Raw genomic sequence first — 21,160 nt, forward strand, 5'->3', positions numbered from 1 at the left:
GGTCAGGCTCTCTGTTACCACTATATCACCAAGAGTTGATAAAGACTTGTCTTTATGAATTCTTGATATCACCAATGCACAACTGGGATATAACTTGCACACATTTTGTTTTTAAGGGCTTCTGTCTCTGCTTATGTTTGACTCTGTTACCATTTGTAAGTTACATTTTTCTTCCGGTTATGGTATTTCATATTTGTGGGATGGGCATCCCTTTCTTTTATTTTGAATACTATACACCTAGCATTCATATTCACTGATTGTTTTTCACGACATCATTTTCCCATGCAAATAAAACTTATCATTGTGAGCAATCTGCTGTGATAGTAAAAGTCGAAAGGAGGATTTGAAAACAGTTACTTGTCGAGTAAATTTGAATAGAAAAATCTGTGTTCCCTCAAAAACAACACTTCTTGGATTTTGACAGTCCCTGTTTACAAATGAATCCACCAAACACAGCTTCGTTCAGAAGCCACATAAATGTCATCTTCCGTTGCCCACATCTCCTGTGGTCGGGGCTCGTGTCCTCACTCCTGCTATCATAGGTCAGGCATCAGCAAAAATTTGCTGGACCTATGCCGAGAAATTTTCTGGTTGTTTTTCACCATAAATGATCTATTTTCCGATAATGATAGGCTGCCATCAGTTTGTGATTGAGTAGTATGCTCGTGTGATTGTATGAATTATGATTTGATTGATCAGTCTAACCCTTTACTTTCTCCAAAAATATTGTGTCAACCTGATTTATACCATGAATATTGGAAGCCGTTTTTTTTCTTCAACGAACATTATCCATTTCTTCAAGAAAATGCCATTCTGTCACTTTCTGACTTCCACGGATGAGCGGCAATATGATTCTAATAAATCAAGATTATTTGTGTTATCAACCCTGTTTTGCTTTTGCAAATGTTCCGTGTTCAGATATTGCAAGCATTTTTTTGTAAATCTTAATTTGGGATGTGCTGCATATTCACCGCTCTATCATGTTCAGCTGAGAAATGATACCAGTAGTGATAGAAGGTGATGTTGTATTATGCTCCACAGAGTCAATGACTCTATGCTGCTGCTGCTGATGATGATGATTATGTTGACAGTGATGATGAAGTCCTGTTGGTTTTGTAACATCACAGAAAGAGTTCAGGCAAAATTGTATTCTGCAGGATCCCTGGTTTAGTGGGTCCTGTATTAGTGGATGTTTTTCATAAATGTTTATTTCAGAAAATTCACAAATTTACACCAAAATGCAAAATTTCTATCACATCTGTTCGAACTATCTGATGCTTTTAAATTGTGTGAAAGCGTGACGATATTGGACATTTTCCCGCTAACTAAACACAATCTACTCCTGCGTTTCTAAATGTGATTATGGGCTATGCAAACCTTCAAGAGATGCTTACGAAGCATCTCACGAGGGTACTTAGCAGAAAAGACTATTTGGTCGTTAGGAAGTGCCATGTATATCGCTTTGTATGTTATTGGCGATGAAATTTTTCCGGCGATAAGAACACATTGCCCGAGATAATGGAATATTCTCACTTTAGGTGTGGAAGTAAAAAAGACATGGATCAGTCAGGCTGGGATCTTCCAACGGCGAGTTGTCACTACTTTTGGCAATAATCGCTACTTTCTGCTGTGCCACTCGTGTCTAAGTCATGTCTGCTGTAGCTAGATTTACAAGTTGCCCCCCAGCGAGATTTTGCAGAGTCTTTTGTTGCCAGAATTGATGACGGGTCGCCGAACTTGCTACAGGTTAAAGTTTGGGGTTCCTACTTGACTGGCAATGTTGGTTGAAGAGAAGGTGTCATCCTCTGTTGTTGGGATGTTCATAAATCTGAGCAGTTTCAAGGACACCAGACTGTGGCACAATACAGTAGAACCTCCCTTAGTGGACACCTCTCTATTAAGGACACCCTCACTATTTAGGACACTACTTTTGGTTCCAAATTGGATGTTTCCATTGAATTTGACCTCTCCAATCACGACACCTCTCTAGTAAGGACAGCACTTGTCAGTCCCGAGGATGTCCTTAACAGAAATGTTCTACTGTACTTAACTTTATCTTTTTCCTATGAATAGCATCACCAATTAATATTCACTCGGGTGGGAGGTGGACAGTAACAAGATCTTTCATTCTCATGGCCTTAGGGATCACGTCCAAAGTCCGCACGCGATATTCGCCGGCGAAATTCACCCTACAGTATTTTGCCTGCGAAATCTGTCCGAAAATCGACCGGCAAATATTCGCGTGCGGACTTTGGACGTGATCCCTTATTCTATAATTACAGCGTATCAAGAAGACAACCTCACCTCGATGAAAAGACATGGAAAGCGTTGACATAATGACGTCTCGTGCCCCATTTCCATATCTGAAGTGTTTGACAAATGATGGGCTGTTTCAGCTCAGTTAGTGTCATTACAAGATCATCATACCTCATCAATGTTACATTAACCTCTACAAATGACGCTGGTGCAACTTTGCAAGTGTATGGATTTTCCTAAAATAGATGTACATTTCTGACTTGACGAGGTATTCGAGAGAATGTGCAAAAAATTGTATTGATTTTGAGGCAAACTACCTCTTTGCTGTCGTTTACTGATTCGAGTTAATTAAGTTCCAATTATTTGATTAATTAACCCCTTTCCTGACAAAAGATGAAATTGTAATTGAGCGTTAATGCAAACCAGCCTCTAGGGGGCCCAAGTTGCCGTCCTTAGGTGACCGAAATGCATAGTTACAGAGCAGGGCCTGGTTTGACTTTATAGTGAAAAAAATATTTCTTGCACCAACATGAATAGTGCCTAGAGACACCTATTGAGGGCTTTTTGCAACTTAATCTGGCCCACAAATGCTTTTGCCCAGAAGAAGTAGAAGAAGATCAGTGTCAGATTATTTATTGGATTCCATTCTCACGAGAGTAGCCAACCCCTGTTCTATTGAATGCGTAAAACTCCGATCCAATTTCATTAAAGTAGAATATGATCCCTCGTGCCGCGCTGACCTTGGACAACGCCGCATTGGATGAACTCGTTTCCTTTGGGGCGGAAATCAATATCTTTTCGAGATTTTAGGTCATTCAATCCACCCATGATTGAAAGCAGCATTGAGCGTCGCTAAAAATGAGAATATCTTTGAGTCACGAGAAGTTATAGGGGTATTTATTTTGACTGGTTCGCCAACATCATTTGACTACTTCACTACAATCGACAGTCCTTTGAACATGTTGAATGAGTCTAAAACCGACATTTCTTGTATTTAAGGCCTCCGCCTAGGCTAGCAGAAGAAGTATCCAAGTGAGAAACATGAGTAGGTTGTGTTGGTCGTTTCCTTTCTGGCTGAAGATAGTGCCCCTCTTCAAGGTTTGGCCCAAGATGGCACCCATGAGCTGCTGCGTTGTGATGTGCCATCTTCGATGCTGGTCAGTAATTGACTAAGTGCTGATAAGTGATACACTAGCACTGGATGTTTTATGACTATTGGGCTTTTATGTCTAAATTACTGGCCAGAATGGCTACACGAGTAGCCATGTCATAGAGGACTATCGCTCATGTTCATCTTGAGCATCAATTTTATCCACTGTGCCATGAATGGAAGTCGAGCAGAAGACTAACTGAGCTATGCAGTTCGTGTCTCTCAGTGCTCACTACCATGATCTGTCTGGTGACCTGAGTGGGTGACAAGCCATGGGTTTGGAATTTTTGAGATGCATGCTAGATAGTAAGTCTGTTTTCGGTAACAAAATCGGCTGTCCTAGAGAGTTCCACCACAGAGCCCCAGAGCTTTGTGGTCAGGGTTGTGTCCTTTGGCCAGTACTCCTCTCTACACTGTTCATTTCAAGAATCGGGCCCCGCAGCAAGTTCTTTGCGCTCCAAGTGGCACGTCAGCTGAGAGCTACGCAACTCGTGTCCCTCTCATGCTCTGCCTCATCTACCACACTGCCAATCAGAGCAACACAAGACTAGATATGGATTTAAAGATTAAAGACCCATTAGACCGTCTCCTCTAAGACGTATTTGAGGCTAAACGAGAGCTATATCCTCAAGGAATCAGGTGCTTGGAGGAATTGTCGATATTGGCTGATGACCTGGCTCCCACTTGTGCTTAAAATAACCCAGAGGATATTCACCTTGTGTACAATACATCAAACGAGGGAATGATCAAGGGCAGATCCTGGAGCCGGAAAAAGAGGGGGCGTGCACTGCATTTCCCATCGCTATTCGTGGTGTGTTCCAAAATTTCACAGTCAATGTCAAAGATTTTCATGACTAAGGTTGGTGGGGCACTGATAACGCTGGTGGTGGCATCAAGCAGGAATACAATTCGGGGTTAGAGGAAACATCTATGGCCCAAGGACATTCCCTATATTGGTAATAGGTTAACCGAGAGCAAAAGCCCCAACGAACCAGGTGCTGCTGCCTCTAAGACATATTATAGGTTAACCGAGAGCGAAAGCCCCAACGAACCAGGTGGTGCTGCCTCTAAGACATATTATAGGTTAACCAAGAGCGAAAGCCCCGACGAACCAGGTGATGCTGCCTCTAAGACATATTATAGGTTAACCGAGAGCAAAAGCCCCAACGAACCAGGTGGTGCTGCCTCTAAGACATATTATAGGTTAACCGAGAGCAAAAGCCCCGACGAACCAGGTGCTGCTGCCTCTAAGACGTATTATAGGTTATCCGAGAGCAAAAGCCCCAACGAACCACGTGCTGCTGCCTCGTAAGACATATTATAGGTAATCCGAGAGCAAAAGCCCCAACGAACCAGGTGCTGCTGCCTCGTAAGATATATTACAGGTTATCCGAGAGCAAAAGCCCCAACGAACTAGGTGCTACTGATATTGTGCCGTTAACCTGGCTCCTGTTTGCGCTAAATATAACTCTGATATCAGAGGACATTTATCTTCCTGTGACTTGTGTATAATATATAGCAAACACGGAGTGATTTCCAGATCAATCTTTGGGCGAGATATCTCTCTGGACGTCCACGTAAACACGGGAGTGTAGGATATGCAGCTGTGAGCATTTGGTTGATCAAATGTTTATAAAAATATGCTCGTGTTGGTTTGGTTAAAGCATGAGATATTCTGCAGACCTTTTCTTTCTTATGTGATGAGTTTGCTGAGAGCCATTCCCCTGGACGAGAAAAACATTTAAAGCGGCAATGACCATTAGGCTGGATTTATGTGCCAGGCATGATAGCGACAGGAGGATGGGAAACTATTGCTAATGAAATGGCTCAGGGTGATTTTCTCTTTTGTTTTGATCTCGAGGTAGATAATGGTGTACACAGGTTTAGAAATGTTGGAGTTGATCGACTGACTGTGTGGCTTAAAAGTGAGCCAGGCAATCTCTTTTGTTTTGATCTCGATGTAGACAATGGTGTACACAGGTTTAGAAATTTTGGAGATGATCAACTGATTGTGTGGCTTGAAAGTGAGCCAGGCAATCTCTTTTGTTTTGATCTCGAGGTAGATAATGGTGTACACAGGTTTAGAAATGTTGGGAGTTGATCGACTGACTGTGTGGCTTAAAAGTGAGCCAGGCAATCTCTTTTGTTTTGATCTCGAGGTAGATAATGGTGTACACAGGTTTAGAAATGTTGGGAGTTGATCGACTGACTGTGTGGCTTAAAGGTGAGCCAGGCAATCTCTTTTGTTTTGATCTCGAGGTAGATAATGGTGTACACAGGTTTAGAAATGTTGGAGTTGATTGATTGACTGTGTGGCTTAAAAGTGAGCAAGGCAATATACTGTTAATTTTTCTGCTCAAAAAAGACTTATCAATATCCTTGATGGCCATACCACTATCGGTTCTAAGGATCAATTTTTTTTGGACTGTTGCTTCTGCCTTTCAGGACCGCAAATGAATCCTAAGTATTTCAATAGATGCTCTATTAATGAAAATTTGTCCCGGAAATAGAGCCCATTAACAGATTCTGTACACTCAGGTAAAAATCAATCAGAATATCGGTCATAATGAGTTTCAATTCCACGGAACATGAACCATGGTCACATATAACAAATGGTTGATTTTTATGCGAAGATGAAGTTATATTGCACTAATTGGTTGTGCTTTTATTGAATACTCGGTACTCAATTTGACCAACCATAATCGATATTTGAATAAATAAATCATGATATTGTACAACAGTTTTACCCAGTATTAACCAGATAGTAGTACCAGGGTGGGTTCCATGGAAACGACTTTACCACTATTCACACTTCCGCATATCGAGAGAAAAAAGTACTTTCTTAAAATGAAAGAGTTAAAAGGCTAATCGATCTATTGTTAGCAAATTTTCCTGCTACAGTGCGAGCACTCCTGAAGAAAAACGTGTGTGGATTTCCTTTCGTGCTCTTCTCCATGCTAAGAAGCGCCGCTGCTCGCTCAAATTAGCGGCTAGCTTGTCGACTTCTCAAGGGATTAGAGAATTAATTGCCAAGAATTCCGAAGCTGATAATTTTGCATAGCTGTGGTAACGGGGACTGGGGCGAATCGATCCATTCTTTGCAGTGTTGCACGGTGGGTAATTCGCCATGTCTGCTCGACGGGAGATTTTTAAGCGATCAATCGCAAAATCCGTAATCTCATACGCGCTCGATCAGTTGTGAAAGATGCGATGATTGGAGGTATAATTTGATAATTTTTCACCTCAATTCATGGATGAGATTTTCTGTTTTGACAGCCCTTGGTTGTGCAGGGGATACGCCAAGTCAGGTAGTAAAAAAAATAAGAATGAATCAGGTTTTGGCATAAACTTGACGTATTGATCTCATATCGTTACAATTTGTGATTGATCTCCTGTGGCATGATGCGTGCCTGTCCTATTGGCAAGACTTGGATGCACGTAGAGTAACTCTGCTGTGGTAATTGGTGAAAAGTGACTTGATTGAGGACAAGCACTATATATAACTGGATAGCTCATGCTCATCAATTCCTCTGCATGGTCAGTAACTTATCGACCAGTCTGATACCTACATGAATAATGTATCTGCTGCATCGTGTTCCTGCTGTGGTCATATTGACCTAACGACTTCTGGTTGGGTGATACCAAAATGACCAAATTGGTCCAGCCAACTTGGAATTGCTCTTGTAAGTTATTCATGATGCTGCTGAAAAAAAATAAGGTGGCTTTTGGACCAAAACATTGAGTTAGTCGAGATAGCCTTTTACTCTGAATAGTGCAGTAAATAGGCAGAAATAACGTTGAATAGACGTTTATTTATTCATGGGGTGATGAGATAAAGTGTTGGTCGACGGAAGAACCGGCGATGCTTCAAAAAGTAGAAAAACAGGGATGCTAAGTGTGAGTTTACTCTTTTCACGAGTTTTGATTGGCGGGTTACGAAATTTTTCAGTTTTTCCAATCAAAGAATAATTTACACACATTCATTTTCACATAACTGGGTTATTTTGCAAAATCCGGGAAAATGAAACGCCAACGAAAATTTGGCTATTTGAAGTTTCTTCACAAAGAAGGATTCGTGAGAGGCAGTGAGGTGTATCACTGAAGTTGGAGCTATTGCCCTGCGTTTCCATTTTCTTTGCATCACCAATCATGGTTCATTTTATGTCACTGTAAGCCAGAATTGATTGCATCTGGTCAGTCATGTTGTAAACTTTAAGACTGATTAATGTCTAAATATGACAGGTGATTTGTATCTCCAATTGCATTTTGATTTGATTAGTCAGCTTGTCGTTGGTTTGTGTAAATATTAGGTGAAAAAGTTCCTTGAGATCACCCACTCAAGTTCTGTTACAACGATTTAGGATTCAAAATTCATCAAAAGGGCTGTTTACACGGCAAGAAAAAGACCCGATGAGATCCGATTGAATCCAAATGCGATCTTAATTTTTCTCGTTTAACAAAAACTAATCAGTATAGTAGACTAGTCCGATTCAAATTGGACCATCTATCGAGCTGGTTCTATCAGGTCTAGTCCGGATGCATCTGGACCATTTCTGACGTTTTTATCCAAGAAAGCCCACGAACGGGTCTCTAGTCTGGATGCATCTGGACCATTTCTGACGTTTTTATCCAAGAAATCCTACGAACGGGTCTCTAGTCTGGATGCATCAGGACCATTTCTGACGTTTTTATCCAAGAAAGCCCACGAACGGGTCTCTAGTCTGGATGCATCTGGACCATTTCTGACGTTTTTATCCAAGAAAGCCCACAAACGGGTCTCTAGTCTGATACATCTGGACCATTTCTGACATTTTTATCCAAGAAAGCCCACGAACGGGTCTCTAGTCTGGATGCATCTGGACCATTTCTGATGTTTTAATCCAAGAAATCCCACAAACGGGTCTCTAGTCTGATGCATCTGGACCATTTCTGACATTTTTATCCAAGAAATCCCACAAACGGGTCTCTAGTCTGGATGCATCTGGACCTTTTCTGACGTTTTTATCCAAGAAATCCCACAAACGGGTCTCTAGTCGGGATGCATCTGACCATTTCTGATATTTTTATCCAAGAAATCCCACAAACGGGTCTCTAGTCTGGATGCATCTGGACCATTTCTGATATTTTTATCCAAGAAATCCCACAAACGGGTCTCTAGTCTGGATGCATCTGGACCATTTCTGATATTTTTATCCAAGAAATCCCATGAACGGGTCTCTAGTTTGGATGCATCTGGACCATTTCTGTTGTCTGTGCCCAAGAAAGCCCTTAAAAATGTACCACAGTTTACCGATAGATACTATTTGGAAACATGCTGCATCAAAATTCACGTATCTCATTTTGTTTTCAGATATTCAGGAGTTTTACGAGGTGACACTCCTGGATGAAAACAAGTCAACGCAACAAAAGACATTAGAGACACTGCAGATGGCCTCAAAGTGGGAGGTGCAGCAACCAAATAGTAATAAAAACGACGTAAGTTTCAAAGTTATATTTTGTGTTGTACGTTAGTGGTTTTTCTTCCAGCCTATTGTTTTCAAAGAGGATTATTGACTAGGACATTCCGTGCTTCAAATGTTTGGAATTTATTTTGGAGTTTAAAACTTTTGATCGCAGCATTAGTAGTGGAAGAGTCCAGACATTATCCAATCAGCCAAGATCCTTCTTCAGCCAGAATATGATGTCACTGATCGGAAGTTACATGTACGTCATACTTGGTGGAAATCTGAGGCTGGTGGTATCTTCATAAGTCAGATGCTATTCCAATGTGACATGTGCTTCCCGAGTTATGACTGGATAGATGCTTTGATAGCCAATTCAAAACGAATGACTAGATTGAAAAACGGGCAGGGAATTACTTGGCACTTAAAGGATGGTGAAGCATCGGTATGCGTTCAAGTAGGCTTGCCAGGGCCTCCCCAAATCATTGTGGAGTCTGGTTCAGCAAACCTTTGGGACGTTTCCCTGATATTACTGGATAAACTTTTAAGAGTTTGCCCAGCTGAGAGAATTAGCCAGCTAAGACATCCCTTATTGATGTAGCATGAATAAATTGACTGAGCAATTCTCTTGAGATGTTAGGCGCTAATGTGGTTTTCTGACTTGAGATACAGTTGGGGACTAGTATTAGTTGACTGTATCACCGCGGCACAAAAATTAAGTCAATGTACTTTATCTTCTGTCTCTTAGGTCACTTTGCCTCTGGTCCACTGTATCAGCTTGGAAGTATTTTCCTTGAGTTTAGCTAACTTTAGTCTTGTGCTGATGATGTTGTACTGAGCCAAAATGATCTTGGATCTGTGTGACCCTTTCAGTTGCTAATCTCTCAAAAATATTGGAGAGAATAACCACCGTTGTCAATTTGGCTTGTACCCTCTGCCTAGCATAAGCAGTTTCCAACATGTTAACGCAAAATTACCCCGGCTCCTTGGCATACAAAATGTTACATTTTAGAAGTAACTGACCACTTATGCCCTTCACTCCCCTACGAGCATGATCTGCCAGCAACTTTCTTCCACTGTCTTTAGTCACTGGCAGTCCTCTCTGTTCTTGCCAAGAGTAACCCATTGTCGTCACAGAACTCTTGTGGTCTAACTGATTGACCGTCTGCCAAAAAATCAATTGGATCATTAGTAAGGCAAGGTTTTTCGTGGCATTAGCCAATGATACTTATTCGCGATATGTCCCAAACAAATTTGGTAGTGTTGACTGATGGCTATAGGTCTGGGGGCAATGCGTTTTGAATTATGATTGAAGGGATGGCTTGGCAAAAGGAACAGGCAGGATAACATGGCTGTTTTTAAGCTATGCTTAAGTAGAGCTACACTCTAGTTACACCTATCTAAGAGGACTTCGTTGATTCATCCAGGGATGATCTCTGTTTCCAACCGTCCCCAAACATTGCTTCCATTCTTCAAGCCAAAGGGCTGTACTACACAGGTAGGCGACCAGGAGTACATCTGCCCGTCAAACTCAGACCAGACAGGAGGTCTAGCCCGTATTACACTTCAGCCACTTCTGAAAGACACATATTTATTCATGGTATGGAGCGTTCAAGCGATCTTCTTGAGGCCAATCGAGTCTCAGAATTCTGATCATGTAGCCCTCTGTGACATACCATTGAAATATGACTGATAAACAACTCTTATGCCTATTTGGGCTGTGCGACATTACCTTAAGGGTTGCTGGGCCATCAATACAATACTTGCTGTGTGTGGAAAATTTCACTACAGGAGTTTTTCGATGTCAGTAGTATATTATGTTGTTTTCGAGCTCCAATGTGGTGGATCCGTGTGGTGGATCCATGATTTAGGCGGGAAATTCAAATTTTTTTATTTTTTTTATTTTTTTAAAAATTTGTAAATCTTTAAATTTTTATTTTATTTTCCTGAATTTCCCGCCTAAATCATGGATCCACCACACGGATCCACCACACGGATCCACCACACGGATCCACCACACGGATCCACCACACGGATCCACCACACGGATCCACCACACGGATCCACCACACGGATCCACCACACGGATCCACCACACGGATCCACCACACGGATCCACCACACGGATCCACCACACGGATCCACCACACGGATCCACCACACGGATCCACCACACGGATCCACCACACGGATCCACCACACGGATCCACCACACGGATCCACCACATTGGAGCTCGAAAACAACATACATGTACTATACTACTGATGTTGTGTTGTGTTTTATGAGTGCTATTGGATGAATACAAAGCACATAGGTATCATGTCAAGGACTTAAGAAAAAGACTTAGGGAAGTTCACAGTGCTCAGATATTCACTGAGGTGAATGCCTTTGTGCCCTTGAAATTTCTTCCTCGACAAAGGCAACAATTTCTTCACTGAAAATCCAGTGGCCCTGTACTTTCACCATTGGAGTGGAATGAACTTATTTCGGCATAGCTCATCATGTGAGTAGCCTCCACTGGTCCAGCATTATCTTATCTCATCACCTTACATCGCAATAAAGCGTGGTTGGTGAAAGAACACTGGAATCCTACTGGTATATTGTTACCATAATCTAAAATTCTATCCCAGTGGACTTCCAATAAACTTGTTTACAACTAAACGTATTAAGAAGTCCAATTGCATTCGTAATGGCAATTTTCCTCTTGAAAATCTATTATTGAAGGCCACTTTCTCAGTATAAAAGCATTCTGATCTAAATTTAAATCTCTTATGAATATCATATCGCAGCAATGTATTCCGTGAAGAAATTGACTTCAAAGAGACTTTTAGAGAAGATGAAATTCGTCTAAAGTGAATACGAGTTCTTTTGTAAGCTTTTATGGTAATTTGAACTAGAAGAACATTTTCATCATCTGAGAGGAGTAGCAAGTAGTGTTGAATGCACAATTGATGTTGAAGAGTTTGTGTGAATCGTACAGTGTTCACACCATCCTCAGCTGAGCACCAGACCCTTGGGCCTCTTGTTATATTGACTGGGTTCTCAAAAAAACCTACGAAATTTATGTGGATTTCAGGGAATTTTTTTTCTCGCAATCTATGGATTCTTTTGTAAAGATGATGTGCAGATGATGTCATTTACCACCAAATTAGATAGCAAAGACGTCAATACAACAAAATCATGCTAGGTCAGTTTGACACCTTGGCAGTTTGTGATGTCTTATACCAAATGACGTTGCCGAAATGTTATCGTTGATCTGACAGCGGTGTTGCACTGACGTCCACGGTGGCATGTTGGCTATCCAGTATCGCACCTCATACATGGATGTTTCTCTGCTCAACTGTAATAAAACATCTTGGCACCCCCGATAATCTCGCTAGAAAAATCTGTGGTCGAGTTGTTGTCACGCTCTCGGGGAAAGCATGAATGATTGAATTGCTTTTTCCAGTGTCGTTTTCTCTGGGGTCTCGGACTATGTTGCATGCATCAGATACGGATGCTGTTGGGTTATTCTTGTGGCAGACATTGATTTTACCCTTTCTTGGCCAAATCTTGTCGCTGTATCTCACTGACTTAGTCACAGGCAGTGCCAGTGTAGTGATGCTGCAGACTGATGTGTCAATTACAGTTGTGTAGCAGCCTTCTGTTCTTCTTCAGCCATTTTCGATACCTGGTTGATGGCTATTTTGTCAGATCTTCGCCCTGTGATGGCCACGAATTGGCCTGGCTCACCGGCCAGTGTCTCCCCACCTGGCCAGGTAGCCTATCTCGTTTGCTCTCCTGCAAAATATGGGGCAGTCTCCATCACTTAATCCAGCTCGCAGGCCAGTGTCCCTCTATCTGGCAGTAAAGTAAAAACCGATGTATGATATTCATGTAACTAGCAATTTCATTACAAAAAGTTGAACTTGAAATGGTTAAACTAGGTCGCCATCTTTCATACTCAGAGTTAGCGTCATTCACCATGTACCTTTCCAAACTCCCTTTCATATACGCACCATCCGACTCGTTAGCAAGCCATTTCGGATGATCGAACGTTCTCATTTGTCCAATTTAGCACAAGGCCGCATATACATGGTCCCGCGGGGTTGGTGCGAGCAACATACATGATTTTGGATTCCATAATATCGGATGAGGATAAATAGCTTTGCATGCACGTTGCGGTCTCCCGGGAACTCACTTAGCTTGTGAGGATAATTTGATTTAATTTGTCTCGGTATGTCCAGCATGATATGGGATCTGCAGTAGAAATGATTGCATGTGGACAATTGCTTCAACTTAATTCAGTCAAGTCAACATTTTGCATTGCGCGGAAAGTGATTTTTGAAATATTAATGCCATATGCGTTTGATTTTTTGTGAGGCGCTCTGTGTAGAAATATCTTGGCACATTGAAAAAAAGATGTGTGATAAAGAACAAGATATTGACTGCTATAAGATATGCCATGGCTATGAATAAGGCGACTAGTTTTGAATAACAACAAGAACAGCTTTCCACGTCGTTGAGTTTTTGTTTAAAGCGAACGAAGGTCGCATTCCCTTAATATCTGTCAATCTGTTTGAGCTGTGTGAGTGGATGCTGTTCACATTCTCCTCTGTTTGATTTGCTGTATCCAGTCAAAAGATCACTCACCAAAATTCCCTCAGGTTGTCCAGAGTCAAAGCGTCCCGCTTTGTAATTCAGCAAGGGGACGTTTTTTGGCTGTGGGTAGACCCTTTTACAGCTTAGAACCCCACCTGGCATGCCTGGGCTGTAAAACTAAAAGATCGAAGAGAACAGGTCATTTGCTGCTTGAGCACCAGAGTGATAGGTTCTCTTAGTACATATGCCATGCGTTATAGTACTATGCTCTTGAAGGTACCTTGATGAGTCATCGCTTGAACTCAGGGTTCGTGAATTGGGGGTTTAACACAGTGGTTGATAGGGTAAAAACCTTTTATTTTAATACCAACAACTGCTCACTAGCATAACTTAGCGTATGCTAAATATAAACAACAAGAGACACTGCATTGATTAATCGAAGATTTTGTTGTTTCCTCATCAACAGAATAGTAGCTTGCTAACATCATCCGCTCAAATAGCATGCCAACATCATCAACGCTATTGATGGCTGTCTCAAGTGTTGTCTTAATATCGCCAAGTATTTGCGCAGAGACAGTTTTTTTCCTCCGGAACATTTTCAAGAGTTTCACACTGAGTCATGGCAATGGTAAATCAATTAAAGAGGTTTTTTCATGGAGTTCTGTGAGGCTAAATGTGTGTAATGTCGATACTCATACCAAAAATGACAAAGGAGGCAGTGTGTGTGTTCAGTGAATAATTAGGCTTCTCACCAAAACGTTTATTCATTCCCATCATGTTTTCGACAAAAACCAAATTGACAGCTTTTGGGTAATGTTTGGATCAGTGATGGCATGACAAGACAGACTGAAATCTTAAGTCACCCAGCATTCTAAAGTACATGTACCCGCAAACGAGCGATTTTGACTGCAGCAACCTGCAATAACTATCACATGTGACAAAAGATGATAATCAGTTTGCGTAGTGGTTTAGACTAAAGGTCTAGACTCTCCAACACTGCCCTAAAGCATCAGCCAAAGACCTTTCTGGCCTATCAGAGGTACGCTGACCAGCCATCCCTCATCGGTGTAACAGAGTCCCGGTCAACGCAATGAAGACCAAAACTGGAGAGTCAAGATGGCCAAAGACAAGATGGAGGCACTTCGTGAGAATATGGTTCATAGAAGGTTCTGGTATAGATTGGCTAAGAATTGGACAGAATACTAAACAGCCACTCGGGGACCCTGTCAGTCTGATGACCTTTTAGACACCCAAGATATATCTGCAAGTCACCAATGCGCTCTGGCTCCCCTGTGGGGTCATCAACTCTTGTCTCCGAGATGGTGCTGTCAGATATCATAACCATTTTCTTCTCGGCATGATAACGCAGAATTACAGAGGGGCATTTTGCTTCTGGAAAGAGATAACGTCTTTTGGGTCTCATACTGACTGATTGCCTTGGTAACTCTGATATACATTATGAGCCTTATGATGCCTGACTTCGGCTCAGTAATGACAATAAGTCCATTTGCTTGGTAATTATTGATATCAGGTGATAAATGGGTTATGATCATCATATTTGGCAATGTAATAATGGAGAGTTTGCACATCCATAACAACTCCATCCACGCAGCATGACAGAATCCTTTTATATACGAGGAAGGCATGGCGGTGGGGGGGGGGGGGTTAGTATATCCACCCCGCAGTTTCTTTGCTAGTTTCCCCTTGTCAGTTTTTGAACTGGATAGGACGCCATTGACCTTCTTCTCTGGCCACCCGTGCTTGCACTAACAGAATCCTTTCCTCTGTCGAGGGATTTCATACTGTTGGAGAAAACTAGATCAGACAGATCCAGTCTTGTAGCATCAGATTTCTTTGCAAGTTTGCCCTTGTTAGCTCAGTTGACCCCTTGAACTGAATAGTAGGTCACTGACATTCTTGTCCGGCTGCCCCTGCTTGCAGTATCAAAATCCTTTCCTCTGCAAAGGGATTTTGTGCTGGAGGATAAAACTAGATCTGTGCCTGCACTATCAGAATTCTTTCCTCTTCTGAGAGACTTTGTGCTGTTGGATACAATTAGATCAGACAGACTTTGACATATCCTCCCACGCAACATCTGAGCCTTTCATTTACCGGGGGATTTCATTTTACATAGGAGTATGGAACACGATCACATATCCACCCTCGCAGTATATATTTTCTTTCGATTGTAAAGCCCTTAGACCGGGTCTTGACAGATTCTTTCCTATACTTGCGCTTGTCCTGACATCATCAGTATCCTTTCATCTACGGCGCTTTTATATTGCCCTGAAGGATGAAATATGATCTTTTACCCTCGCAGCAGCTTTCTCTTCTCTTCTACTTTGACAGTCCTTGAACTGGATGGTGTCATCGTACTCCCAATTCTGTACCATCATACCCCATTGTTGTCTTATTTAAGGGGTACTTTCCTAATGCACTGCAGCAGGATGGAACTGGATCCTATATCCCTCACACAGCATTAGGTTCTCTTCTGGTCCATCCAGAGCCCTAGAGCTTGATCAGGAGAGTAAATCACCTTGTTTGCACTGGTGATCTGGTAATCTGCTAGGAGGCACAGGTTCAAAAAAATTGCTAAGATTGCTTGTAAGAGACAAGACCACTAATGAATATTCATAGGTTGGAGGGTCGAGGCCTATCAATTAGACGAGTGCATGTTTTTAACTCTCGAGTACATATTTCGAGAGGTATTGAAAAAATATTTGCTGTGGCAAGTCTACAGATATAAAGAAATTATTTAATGAAAAAATTAATTTCGAATTTTGCTAATAGGGTAATAGGGGGCGTGTTTTGAGTTTTTTCTGCCAGTTGGCTGAAAAGAGTGGAAATATCAAAGTCTGTCTAATTTGTCGATTATCAAAAAATTTCCGTGGTCAACTACCAGTTTATTTTTCACCATTTACTTGCCTGACTCTCCGGAATAACATAATCTAAATTTCAGATTCACAACCGCACGCAGTATTTGATGCGTCGCAGTCAAACATTGACAATTTAACTGCTAAAAGGCTTAAAAAATCAATTGTGGTCTTGTCTCGCAATGAGTAAATTATAAAGCAGCAACCATCGATCTGTCGTCTTTGTCGAGTAACGAACCATGAACTCTTTAGTCAATGCCCCTGATAGAGGGAGAAATTTGATTTGATAGAGATCGAGAATCAGTCCGTCTGTTCGGCCGATCGAAATATCAGTAATTGAATGTGATTTCTATGTCGTTAGTTCGACATCGATTTTATGATTGACGCCCTATTGTCGACGGAAATGTTGATAATGTAATCTAAGAAGATGGTGCTTTGTCATGGACAGTAGTTTCCACTTTGTACAGAAGGTGGTGTAATTGATGCGATTATTCGATCGTTAGTGCGACATCGAATATATGATACAAAACATAATCGAACAAATCATGTCAGGAAATGTTAATGAGGTCATGATGATTCTAAGCAGCGTTACATTGTTGTCGTTAAACATGCCAGTTGACCAACATGATTATATTTTTTTGACACGAGTTTGTATTTGGAACTAATAGACTGTACTAGCACTAGACAGATGAAATAAATTATTCATGGGTTCTTGCAGATTCGTCTGGCTTATCCTGACAGTGAACTCACTGATTTCACCCCAAAGAATGTTCTCTGTAATGCTGTGTGCAGTATGCTGTGATAAAGTCTAACAAATTTGACGTCCGTCGCAGTTTGCAGCGATGACCGATGCCTGTTGCAGACACCTATACAATGACCACTACAAATAGGAGATTTTTTGTCGCATGCGATCGTGATTGCAGGTCAGGGTGACAATAATCGCTCATTCGTGCAGCGGGAACTCTCAGTCATATTTTCTGTATCAGTCGTAGAAGCAACAGATTCCACAGAGGGCAAAACTCCATCCCTTTCACTCTCGTGATTGGATCACCCCACCATGCTGATTGCCCCTTTAATCTCCCTCTGCCCGGTATAGGTTCCCGAGGCGCACACGCCAGGTTCAAAGCCAACCCATAAAACTGTCTCATTCCTCGCTCCCTTTGAAAACATTTCAGACCCTTTATCGCAAATTGCAAACCACAAGTGGCAAGGACTCGACTGTTGTCAGCAACAAAATGCGCTAAATTGGCTATATAATTGGCTTGTATCGTATTCATGAAATTATAATTTTTGCGTTGGAAGTTGTGTGTCGTGTTCTGAAGAGAATATTGAATTACTAACAAACGAGTGACCGTTATTGTGTTGTTTCCCTTCTGGCGTTGATGATGTTGATTTGGTGGTGTGGAGCAAAGTAGAAGAGGGGGATGGGTTTTTTCGGGACGCTGGGATGGACCAAAGAATTGTCAGCCCTTATTTTAGCAGGATTCGGGAGGGGGGGGGTGTAAAAATGGCATCGGGACCTATTGAAATTGAAATTTGACCTTTTTCCTGATGAATTGATAAGCTTAACTAAATCTCCAAAATGACATGGTGTGGCTGCCTTTGCAGATTTTTTAGGGAAGAGCACAATCATTCACCAAAATGAATTTGTACGAACCAATGTAATGTTTGTAATTTAGCATCAGTGCACAAACGCGTGACAAGACAGTATTTTCAGTCGAATGGTACACAGTTATAAGAAGATGTGTGTGACTTGTTTGACCTTGACCGTGACATTTTCTTGGAGAGATTTGATAAGCTAAACTAAATCTCCTCAGAAAAGACCAATGACGGCCCCTCAGCAGATTATGAAGCCGGAACGTAATCAATGACCAATATTTACTCGGACGGACCAACTGAAATGAATTTACCATCTTCTTCGAGATAATATCAGCGTCAATAGGATAGTACATAGATTCAGTTCCTGATAGCATTAGCGTCAAACCTCCCTTAGCGGACATCTCTGTTAGTGTGGACACCCTCTCGAAATGTACAATGAAGGGAAAAGTAGTTTGCCGTGGAACCACCTTAAGTGGATACCTCTGTTCTACTGTACTTATAACCTTATAGCTGCGATATCAGTTTTGTTGCAAAATCGGTAGTTCAATTTGCCCAAAGTAAACAGGAGACCTCTCTATTAGGAACATGATTTGTCAATCCTATCTCAACATAAGTGTGGTCTTGTGTATTATACGTGATATGAAATGCTGATGTACCTTTCCAGAAATGGGGTGCTGAGTGTCCGAAATAGTGATGTCATAAGGGGAAAATAGGCCTTATGGTGGAGGGACAAAGGAGATAGTCATGGTTGACCAACATACTTGAATGCCTTTAATGACGGACAAGGGGGAAAAAGTTAGTTCCAATGCAAGCCAAGCATGTATAGCTAGTGCTGTTCAGAAGGAGGTAATTTGGAGTTTCCAATTGACCATTAGAGGCCAACGCAGGGCGCAAATATGAAATGGACAGAAATGTCATAAAATAAGTTATGAGCATGCAAATTTATGATGTGGGATCAGGCGCGATGGTGAATGGACCTAACCGCAATATCTAATGGGGTTATTTTGGCTAACTAGTAATTCAAAATACCATGGAAACGTGGAATAACTCATCATTAACTGTCCTATTTGGTTTGGGAGAATGTTGTAGAATGCAAAGGGAATCGAGAATGGTCGTTTTGAGTGGGAACTGGCTTTGACCGAAATGTGTGGCAGGGTCGGAATGACATCTCCATCATGGAAGCAAATATTGGCAGAGAGATTATGCCTGAATATCATCAAGGCAGTGTGGAGAGTGTACTTCGATGTGACAATCATCAATGAAAAGTCACATTGCATCTTCCTCATTCTGGAAAGAGATGTGCTCGATTAACATAAGACGTCGTAATTAAAAATAGTGAAATACGGTATTTCGTCGATGCGTTACGTAGTTAAACCCGTGGGAAAAACTAATTGGGTTTTTGACAGTCATTGTTGTCGAGGGATCATCTCTGCTACTAATTGAGAAAATATTCTGCGTCAAAAGACCAGTGGATCGCTTGCGCAGAAGCTTCAATGATGTTGGAAAATTGAGTGCAGCTATATGTCCTATAGGTTAGACTCTCGGAAGGATCACCGCTGTTTCCTTCTTTCTTCGAATGTGACGTGAATAAAACCGGAGGTTCGTTGTTCCTGGTACCTACCGGTATGCAAGGGGAAAAACTGAAGACTCTCACCAAATGAAAACATGATTAGCTTGCATTGGACTCTCCTTATGGCGGAGGAAGGAGTCGCCAGGCCAATAAACCAGTAAGAAGTACCATGTGGCCTTCATATATACGTCATTCAGAGTCTGAGGCTCAGAAAATGACTGAGTCTGGAGGAGTGAGGTTGTAAATACTAATCACAACAGACACAAATGACTCTCTGTCATCTGTTCGGTTAGAGTCTCTTGGGACTTACGCCGATGCTCCTAAAAGATTCAATTACACAAGTCAGCATTGGCGCTGCATGAAATTTAGAACATGGTACCCTTTGGTCTGCGGCTTAAAGTTTTGAACATGTAACCTTCAAACCTAAAATTTAATCGCGTACACAATTCCATGGAACACATTTCCGTGTACTTTATGTCGTAGCCTCAGAGATTTCGAAGCACGTGATCGAGTTTGAGAGGAGTGATGCCGCGAATATTAATCACAAGAGACAGAAACGACTCTCCGTCATCCGTTAAGTTTCTCGTTCAATAATTAAGAGAGGAACTAATGTGATGTAAGGAATCGTTAAATTTGATGAAGTTTCTTGTTGACTCTTTAATTCTAGTAAGTGGCTTTCTACTTCAGAGTGTGCTGTGTTGTTCAGTTTTATTGGGGTCTTCATCCGGTTTTCACCTCAAAGCCTCACAACTGTGTCACCGCACTAAATCTCGACCACGCGTATCCTTCCTAATCAACGCAAGCCAACACCTCTAGCTTGTTAGGCTCTCGATTACTATTGCTCCAATGCCATCATGCGCAAGTAATTAAGCAAGACGCTATTAATTATCGTTAGGTCGTTTCGTATGCATCTGATGAGCTCGGATATACATGCCTGGCCGCTGTACGACCCCTTCGGGAAGACCAGGCTAACTGGAGTGATATCTCATTTGGAGGTGCTGCCACCTGGTCTCGATAAGAAGAAACAGTGTTTAAGTGTAAAGAGGCTGATACTTTTGCATTCTGAACATTCTGGTATTTTCCATTCGGTGACTACCTCATTTAAAAGTGATTGTACATGCAATGTTGAGGAGCAAGTGGATGACCCTGGTGTGTGAGGATGTTGCATTGGACATCGAATGTCAGTGGATTCAGTAACTTTTATCTGTGGGTGATAGCAGGAGATACTGAGATTATCTCTCCTGTTTTTGCAGTGTCCATAAGCTGACCAAGGTTAGCTATAAGTTAATGATGATTATGGTGATTAATCAGTAGATTATCATCATGACAGTGGACATGCCCTGAAGTTTGCCGAGGCGAGATAAGGTCATCGTGGCAATGATTTGATGAGGCATCTCCAGCGAATACCTCTCTTGGATCGAGTAGGGGAAGGTTGATTAGACATAGAGGGTGTGTGTGGTGCATTTCTCATCAAATTTCTTGGTGTGTTTCCAAAAGTTCATGGTCAATTTCAAAGATTTTTCACAAAATAGGGGGGACGTGCATCTGGTGGGCCCCCCTTGGATTCGCGCCTCTTGTTTCTGTCCCAATGTCCCCAAATCTGCCCTTTCCATCCGTAATAAGTTAATTATAATTACGGCAGTTAATCAGCAGATTATCATCATGACAGTCGACACGAAGTGAAATTTG

The 21,160-nt window shown here is 41.7% G+C and overlaps 1 protein-coding gene across 19 annotated transcripts in view; it reads left to right on the top strand.

Moving 5' to 3' along the window:
* The window catches only part of LOC135494256 (disks large homolog 4-like), a 148,402-nt gene that overhangs the window by 16,194 nt on the left and 111,048 nt on the right, over positions 1-21,160 (top strand). For all 19 annotated transcript variants that reach the window (XM_064782130.1, XM_064782125.1, XM_064782127.1 and 16 more), the window contains one exon: positions 8,757-8,881. In XM_064782130.1, coding sequence (XP_064638200.1) covers positions 8,757-8,881 — 125 coding nt within the window. The remainder of the gene's footprint in view (positions 1-8,756; positions 8,882-21,160) is intronic.

This window comes from Lineus longissimus, chromosome 10 (genome assembly GCF_910592395.1).
Source record: "Lineus longissimus chromosome 10, tnLinLong1.2, whole genome shotgun sequence".
Classification (NCBI taxonomy): domain Eukaryota; kingdom Metazoa; phylum Nemertea; class Pilidiophora; order Heteronemertea; family Lineidae; genus Lineus; species Lineus longissimus.